This window comes from Numida meleagris, chromosome 5 (assembly GCF_002078875.1).
Source record: "Numida meleagris isolate 19003 breed g44 Domestic line chromosome 5, NumMel1.0, whole genome shotgun sequence".
Lineage (NCBI taxonomy): Eukaryota > Metazoa > Chordata > Aves > Galliformes > Numididae > Numida > Numida meleagris.
This window is the reverse complement of record NC_034413.1, coordinates 43,779,476-43,788,508: the sequence shown is the minus strand read 5'-3', so window position 1 is coordinate 43,788,508 and position 9,033 is coordinate 43,779,476. Positions and strand designations below refer to the sequence as shown.

Sequence of the window (9,033 nt, the reverse complement as noted above, 5' to 3'; positions counted from 1 at the left end):
AATTAAAGTAGGCCTTACTCTACTACCCACAATAAGACGGCTGGGGAGCGAGATGCTGCCGGGACGAGAGATGGCGGAAAAAGAGAAGGTCTCGTGATATGTGAGTTTTTATCTTTCCCTCTAAATGGAAAACGGTAACACAAACTTAAAGCATTGAAAAGTGTAAGTTTTTGAGAAATTACCAGTACTAAGCAACCTTTTTTTTTTTTCTTCTTCTGTTTTGAGTTCTTATGTAGCTAGTGTAGACCTAGTATTTAAAGTGGAGCTAACTCTAACAGTTACAGGTTTCTAGAGTTGTTGACAGGGTCTTATCAATAAATGTTTAGATAATGGTATAATAAATTATTGTGCTTATTAAAAGAGTTATAACTGAATTATCAGATCACGTAGATCTGCTGTGTGTGATAAGCTTGAGCAAAGTCTTTGTCTTCTGAGATGCTGAGAAAACCTTGGAAAATATCTTCAGCTAATGTTTAAATTACTGAAAGCCAATTATGTCAGTCATTCAAAACTGTGCTTTTAAATTCTGGTCCTTTTTCATTGAAGTTGAGGGCAACTTGAATGAGAACTGCGCTGGGACTTTCAGGTTTTGATGGTTTCCATGTCTGTCGTGTATAATTCATATTTCTTTAATGTCTTTTTTTTACATTAGTGTGCATGGTATAAAAGTACACTGTGTAGTATAAGCTTTGCTAAATAAACACTTCTGTATATTTTTGTATGGTGTTCTAACACGGTTGCATTAGTACATATGGCGGTAATTCACAAAAAGTGCCACTTACCAATCATGCTCTGTGGAGTGTTGTGAATGTTACCTGTGCTTTTGTTGTACAAACACGCTAATGAGTGTTGTGATGAACATTTGCCTTTAGTCTTTGCTCAGGTACAGATGTGGAGCAGTTTGGTGCTTTTCCTTCTAACTTGTAATACTTGGGATTCTAAGCAGAAAATAAAATCGATGAACAAAAACATTGTGGTTAGAGCATTACTTTCCATAGTGGACTTTTTTTTTTTTTTTTTTTTTGCATCTTAAACAGAAGACAGTAAAGATCGTGTTTGATGAAGCTTGTCTCAATATCTTAACTTGTGCATCTTACGCTTTTACATCTGCCTTGCTATCTTGAATGGGAAATGTAATAGAATGGAAAAATATTTGTTGAATAATGTGATCTATATACAACGTCGTGTATATGAAATTTGTTCCGTAACTAAACTAATTAGTTTTAAGTTTGCCTCTCATTCTAGAACAAGGCTTTTGCTGTTTTGAGGAAACTTGCATGAGACTGAATATGCAGTACAGTGAGCATGGAAAGTAATTCAAACATACTTGAGTATTACCGTGCCACAGTGACTATGTCATTAGTATAGCAACTTTCTAAGTCTCTGATATACTGAAGGTGTGCTTCTATGTAGGCAATTTGAGAACAATCCAGTGTTTAAGTTTGACCACATTCAAAAATGCAGGACACTGACATCTAGCTTAGAAAGTGTTTGTTAAACTAGCTACTGTTCTTCAAGGAGGAATCAATTTAGTCCAGTTTATGTAAGTGTACTAATAGTGTATTAATATATTTGTATACTACTTATGTTTGACTTTGAAAGAACTGCAAGGTATTGGCAAAAAAAAAAAAAAAAAAAACCAGCAGTAAGTCTAAACAGTCATAGATCAAATAATTTTTAGTGTAAATGCTTTTAGCTTAGAAAGTAACAATACAAGTTTATAGACTTTTTTTTTTTTTTAAGACAACTTACAGAAAATACATTCTGATTGAGTCTGTTGCTTATCCACATGCTTCATCAGTCAGCCTAACTGTCTAAATTCTGCTAGGGGATACCATAACAGTCCTACAGCAATAACACTTGTTGCAAATTTACAGATGTCCTCAGCATGTTTTACTAGTTAAATATACTGCATATCCCCCATGGCTTTCTTTCTGAGTAAGTCAAATGAATGAAAGAATTGAGAAAAAAAAACAAAGTAATGGCTGGAATAAAACTGCTGCTGTTCTGGCTTTTTGTTATTTGTTTGTTTAAGTTAAATAAGGAATTGAAATGTAAGCCCAAACAGTAAATCAAGCTTTTTTTTTTCCCCTTCCCTTACTGTTGTTACCTCTAGAGGAAAATACCTCTCCTCCTTGTTGATTTAGCAAGTTTGTGACCACTCCTGAGAGGGAAAGGAGGATTGTGAGGAGAGGTGATCATGTCACCATTGGACATTTGGAAAGGTTTCAGCAAACAGCACTGACCAATCTGCTTTATGGCTATTCTGACTGACACCAAATTGTAGCAGCCTGCTCAAACTTCACTCCAACAGTGATGAGGGGTGTCTGCTATTGCAGTGATCATGGCGTAAAGCAAAGATGTCAAAACTAAGATAAGAAGTCCAAGGGGGGATATTTTAAAATTTATAAAGAAGGCAATGTAGTAGAAACTATGTAGTAGAAACACTAGGTAAATAGCTGGTATCAAAATGCTGATTTACAAAAAAGGAAGTCAGCTCCACAAGATGTTCAAACTGGTGAAATGATTAAGGAATGAAATAATGTGGATAGTCAAGTATTATAAACTATTGTAGAGAAGAAACAGTTCTAAGATAAATAGGTCTAAAATGAACTTGGTGGGATTTCGGTTAGGAAAAACTGTTATTTAGGCAACAGAACTGAATCATCCCTGTTTCTTTACCACTGCTGTGTGCTGACTGCCTGCCACCTGAAGCGTTACTGGGCTCTGACTAACGAAGATGTGGCATTGGACATGCATTTACCAAGGGGGGAGTGGAGGAAAGCAAAGCTGTGTGTGTACACCTGTGCTATTTGATGATAAGTAAATGAAAAGAGCTGATCAGAGACCTGTTGACCTTAACAGTGAGTACCATCAAAGAGTTCTAGCAGAAAACGTCTTGCTCATGACTAAATTTAGGTGGAATTTCAAATTTAGCTATATGTTTCTTGTCTTAAAATAAACCACCACTTGACTTTAAAGGTGTTGATAGTGTATGTTACACAGGGCATAAATGTGCATTACCCAAGTGATTATACATTAAGTGTAAGAGGAATCGAGACTGCAGATTTTCATGTTTTCTTAAGTTAATACCACTTTGGTGAAATGTTATCAACTGATGTTTCTGTATATCTCAGTTTTTGAATGTATTCAGGAAGCACCAGAAATAAAATTCTGAACCAAGTTTCTGGCTACAGAGACTGGAGTCTCAGCAAAAAGAAACCAAAGACTCACAGACAACAATCGAAGTCATGATGAAGATTAAGAAATCTTCCTCAACAGAAGCAAGTTTTGTGGACAGAGAATCATTCCAGTTCCTATCTAGGGGAGAGAAAGAAAACAGAATCCCAAACAACTATTTTAGGTTCTCTTGATCATAAGCAATTAGAGGTGTTCTACCTTAAGATGTCCCTGCCAGATGAGATGGTGGCTCTAAATTGGCTGCTGAGTAACTGAACTATGTGTGGAAAGAAATCAGGATGTTGTCATGCATTTTTTTAAATCTGTTTGTTAAAACATCCAAAATTACTTTATTATCATAGTAAAATCCCGAACTGCTATTTCCTGTTACAATTAAATTTTACATCTGCTCTTCTCTCACTTAGAAAAAGAGTTAATTCTCCTTGTGTCTGATTATGATGTTTCTCTCTCTCTCTTTTTTTTTTTTAATGGCATAAAAATTAGTTCTTCAGAATTTGAGAGGTAGCTCATTTTTAAGATTCTTTAGAATTGATCTTAGGGGCAGGTGGACTGGGAAATGAGAGTACTTTGTGTTTTAAGCCTGTAATTTCTATTTCATATCTTTCCTGAACTCAGCAGAAGACTAAGGGTATTTAATTTGAAACCCCTAAATATAGATAAGACACATCATCATTTGGGAACAAAATCAAACAAACAAAACAAAACAAAAAAAAAACACAATAAAAGCAGCGTAAATAAGTGGGTTTAAATAATTGTAGCAGCAGCATCTTTTACATAAAGCTAAGAGGAAATCAGAAGACTGCTGTGGGGTATTAGTGCTGAGCTACGCACCATGTGAATATCTAATGAGAAGGATGAAACCTGCCTATAGATGTTATTTCACTGGGAAATCCTCATTTCATAGAGAGGGGATTGAGATGCACAGGATCATGGCATAACGGTTGTTAAATATGTAGACTTGAGTAGGCAAGAAATAGTTCCCAAAACAGGTATACCAACCAAAGTTTTTTTTCAAGTGGAGTGATATACTGTACTTCTTTACACTGATTTTAGAAGAAAATGTCAAAGTAAGGATGCTCTGGTATTGCAACATTATGCAAACTGATGCTATTTGTGTGCTTATGCCATTTTTCAGTTTTGGCTTGAAATTTGGAACTATGTAAGGTTATGCAAATGCAAAGATATTTCTCTTTAACATGATGAAGAGACGTGCTTACTTTTCAACAAGAAATGACTGGTCAAAGTATGTGTTTTGCAGGAGAAATGATGAAAAGATATGCTTTCAGTAATTTGGTAACTGTTCTTACAGTCCTGAAACTCAGGTAGAAAAATGACATACATCCCATTTGCTAGCGAGAAGATGAAAACTCATGTTTTTGTCTAACAAAACTTAACTGGAAATTAGTGACTACCTGAAAAAATAGAAAATAAGAAAGTTTCCTTACATTGAGGCCTGTGTTTTCTTACAGGTGCCTCTCTTGCTACTGCTATTCTGGCACTGATGAGTCTATGAACCATTGATGAGTCTATTATCAAGAAGTTCTGTTTTGACAAGAGTAACTGATGGGTTCGATGAATTTTTTTTTAAATAATTATTTTTCAGTGATTATTTTTTTAAATTTCAACCTTTAGAATAAGGTTTAGAATAATATACAAGCTGAGCAGTATGAATTATACTTGTATAGGTTATTGCAATTATGAAATTAATATTACTGGGAATTTTTTACCCCTATGAAATTAGGGGTAGGAAAAAGATCTTAACAAAATATGTTAGTTTTAAAATGTCTCTTTAGAGATCCATCTTATTATATTAACCAAAATATCACTTAAATAGGAGAGAGAAGTGTGGAATGAATGTATAGGCAAAAAAACTGAGCAGTGTTGACACAGAGGATGCTACAAAATAAGGCCAAGGTAAATTAGCATAGTTTTTTTTGCAGTCTTTGTCTTAGCTTGTAGTATCACTGGAGGATATTGACTGCCAATAAAATCAGGGTAGGAAAGCAACACTTTCATTAAAATGTTATGAATTTGGAAACAGACCTTGCTTTTCTCTCTCTCCAGCATCAAGAAAATGATCCATATCTCATCTTGCTTGAAAACCATTCTACCAGCTGTAATTATTTGTCACCTTTCTGAAGATATCATAAATTACTTTTAATTAAAACTGGTATTTTGATACAGCTCTGCTATCTCTGCTGGAAATTGTTTTAAACTTCTTCTATGCTTATCACCAATTTTCTGCAATACAGCTTTAGGAGGAGGAATTTGCACCGCACTGTTCAATAGCAACAGGTCTTAAGAGTATTAAGGATGAAATTCTCAAGGGTCTTTATGTCATGGATGGAAATGGAATCATTACTGTATTTTTGAACTCCTGCTAACGTCATTGACACCCACCTACAGTCCACTAGAAATATAAGTGCAGAGATCAGTTCATTCACAGATCACAAGGAGACTAACCAAGAAGGGGCAAGCCAGAACTAAATTCACTGGTAAGCTTTATTTTAAAAAGAGTTGAAAGGTAGAATCTGATTATCTTTTTTCTTGAGTCAAAGTGTGAAACTGTTCTTTAGTATCTTATACTAGGCTGTATTGTTATTGCACTTATTAATATATGTAGTACATTCTAATTTCATGCAGTTTTCAAAATTGAGCTGTCTGGATCTCAGGCCATAGTTCTGCATTATCCTTGGAGCCCATTTAACTATTCAGCCAGTGAAAATGGTTGTAATGTAATTACAAATGTAAATTTACAAATCCAAATATCTTCTCTTAAGTGTCAAACTGGTCCCTTTCAGAAAGAATCCAGTATCTAGAAATAGCTTTGGTATGGGAAACACTTCTTTACTTCCTAGTACATTAGTATAGAACCTAAAAAGTTAATGGCACACAGATATAATCTGTAGCAAGCAGATATTCCTTGCCATGGATGAGTTATTTCCAGAACTCCTCTGGATTGCTTTATTTCTTGGTGGTGACAGTTCTGTAGGACTTAAGCATCCTGATTCTTTGTCCTTCTTGCAGACAGTCCGTTCATCTCTTCGACATGTGGAAAGTGGTGCTCCTGGGACTGTATACAATTTTGGCTGTCAGAGGATTGGCAAAATGTGCTCCTTTCGAACCAGATGAAAAATGGAAACCTCTAGATAACCCTAGAAACAGAGACTTGGTAAGGAAATGCTGCAAGAAAGACAGTCTAAGTTTTGTGGGGTTTTTTGTTTTGTTTTCCATCACAATAATTTTTGTCCATTAAGTATAATGGCAAGAGGGTTTAGTAACCATGCACTTCATGTAGTCAGTAAGTACAAGTGGCTGAGCATTATTCAGTGTTCATGTACTCCTTAACTGAAGATGCATTCTCGGTGTGCAGTAGTGCACGTAACTTCCTTACATCTTCAGCAGTTTTAGTTTTTTAAAATGTATTTTGATTACACAGCTGCTCCTTTTATGAACTTGAAGAAGAACTATTACTATGTTTATCTTGAAAGTTCACTGCTAGTTACATGCTTCATCTTAAGTACGTTTCCATCTGACGCATCCTTGTGAATAGTGGCTAAAGATCTGAAAATTAATTACAGCTAAGAAAATATGGTTAAGGTAACATTTGCCAGATCTTATAAGGAATTTGTGAGAGGGAAAAAATTGGTTTCCCACAGTTTTTGCCACTGTTTAAAGGAGTATTGACTACATTTTTCTACTTTTAAGCAATCTAAAGGGCCAATTCAAATCAATTGCCCACCGCTGCTAACTCTTAGAGAACATTCAGTTCTATTTAGGCTTTCTCTAAAAGGTACTGTTTCCCCCAGCAAGACTTCTGCTGTGTCTCCTTTATAAAGGTTACTGTTTGAATCCTCTGTGATTCAGTGGGGAGCATAGACTACCAGTAAAATGTTGGTCATCTTGGAACAGCGCATAAGATGTATAAGCCATGGACAGGCTGGACGTGTCTGAATTATATTGCCTATATCACACCAGTTTATGATCAGAATAGATGGTTTCATCCCGTATAGGAGGGGATTGTTTCAGCAGAAGTAGTTGATCCATTGGGCATGCTTGATTTTCACTTATGAAATATGTTCAGTTTTTCAGAACGCTCCAGGCATACTTTTCAGGCCGGGGTCTTGATCTCAGAAAGTTCCCAGCTACTTTCACTGTGAACAATGAAGGACCAAGGCCAGTCATGTTCTACTCAGATCCCATTGCTTCTGCGTTTGCAGATTATGAAGAAAGGAAAAATTCTTTTCCAAATGACTTCAAAGGCTAAAAGATGCTGCTGAGCAAGGTAAAAGAGGATGCTTTTATATGTAAGCCAGTGAAATCCTTGGATTTCAAGCGATTCTCCATTGCATCTGAAACATAAAAACAACTTGTTCTTCAGATGAAATTGTGTGACACCTTAACTCATGCCTGAAGCTGTTTTGAAATTGATGAGGCTAAGATGTATGAGGTATTTACTACTTCTGTAACAGAATACATTGTGCTTGTGCAGATCTATGTAGCCTGTGCTCTTATTTTTATTTTCATGTGGAGAATAATGATGAAAATGTACAGATAATAGAGAAGGTGAGTTTTCTTTAGTAATTGGTATTAGTAAAATTATAAATTGAGACTACTGGTTTTCTGTCATGCATGTATCAAAATGCATTTATACGTAAGATGCTGCACTAACAAAGCATATGGTATTTGTATCTGTCTGTGCATACCGTTTTCCTTACTTCTACCACTAAAATTGAAGGTTGAATAAAGTAATGTGAACTCATTCACACTTCTCCATAAATATGAAATAAAATTGAAGAGGGTCGAACTTGAATTATTAATAAATGCAGCCTCAATTTATAGCAGGTGCTTCTCAGCTATTTTATCTATGCACAGCTATACCCTGTAACAAATAAGTCATTTTATAGCTAATTTTGAAAGTCAGTGAATACAGCCAGTTCTGAAGAAAGGTTAGCAATTGTTTTCTCCTGTTTTATAAATAGGTGAAGATTTCAGTCAGACTTGGATGTAAGAATGTAGGTAATTTGCCCAGTGTTTAAAAGAGATTAATTTGTAATCAATGTTCAGCTTAGGATTTTAAGGTCTGCTTAATTACAGCCGTTCTTTAACTGTAAGCACAGCTCCACTGTTGTTCTTATTATGAATAACAGTGAAGATGACACTCAGCTGTTAATATTAACTTCTCTTTTTACCAAGTTTTTCTCAGTAAACAATAACAACGAAAAACAACACAAAAAAGCCCCTTATAGTGAGTTCTGCGCATGACAACTAGGTTAGGACTGGACTTGAGAAGGGATGCTGTAGCTCTGCCATATGCTACAGCAGTGCTGAATCACTGGTGGAATTGGTTCTGTGTAATTCAGGAAGGTCACAGTTCCCTTTATCCTTTGGAGCGGTGTCTGGAAGCAGAGGCCTGCTGCATGCAACTTTGGGGCCCTTCAGCCAGTGCTGCCACGCATCCACGTGGGTCAGAGCTGGGGCGCTGCACTAAGTACTTCTCTGCGTGCCTCATGCCCTTTTTTCCCCCATCTCTTTCAGGTGTTAACTTTTGGACTTCATGCAAAGTGGTCACCTCCGCAGCAAAATACCCCTGCTTTGCCTTCTTCCCTGCTACCTGACAGTTTAAAAATCGCTTCTGTCCACATTCTTTCCCTGAGGCATGTCGCCTCGCTGTCATCCGCGCGTTTGCTGTCTGTTGCCACACGTGTGGTGCTTGGGGGCAGCGCTGGGTGTGTTTAGGTACGAATAAATGGGAAGTGCCACCTGCCCTTGTTCAAAATAGGTAAATAAATGTGACCTTTCGGCTTATTGGAGCTAGACGTTGTGCGATAT

At 36.3% G+C, this 9,033-nt stretch overlaps 1 protein-coding gene across 2 annotated transcripts; it reads left to right on the top strand.

Moving 5' to 3' along the window:
- On the top strand, nt 1-7,963 carry C5H2orf66 (chromosome 5 C2orf66 homolog). 2 transcript variants are annotated; one of them, XM_021398939.1, is made up of 3 exons: nt 1-5,696; nt 6,229-6,373; nt 7,286-7,963. In XM_021398939.1, exons 2-3 carry the CDS (start codon nt 6,251-6,253, stop codon nt 7,466-7,468), a joined length of 306 nt encoding a protein of 101 aa, XP_021254614.1. In that variant the 5' UTR covers nt 1-5,696; nt 6,229-6,250; the 3' UTR covers nt 7,469-7,963. The 2 variants fall into 2 exon arrangements, with proteins under 2 accessions (XP_021254614.1, XP_021254615.1); XM_021398940.1 differs by having other exon boundaries at nt 1-6,373.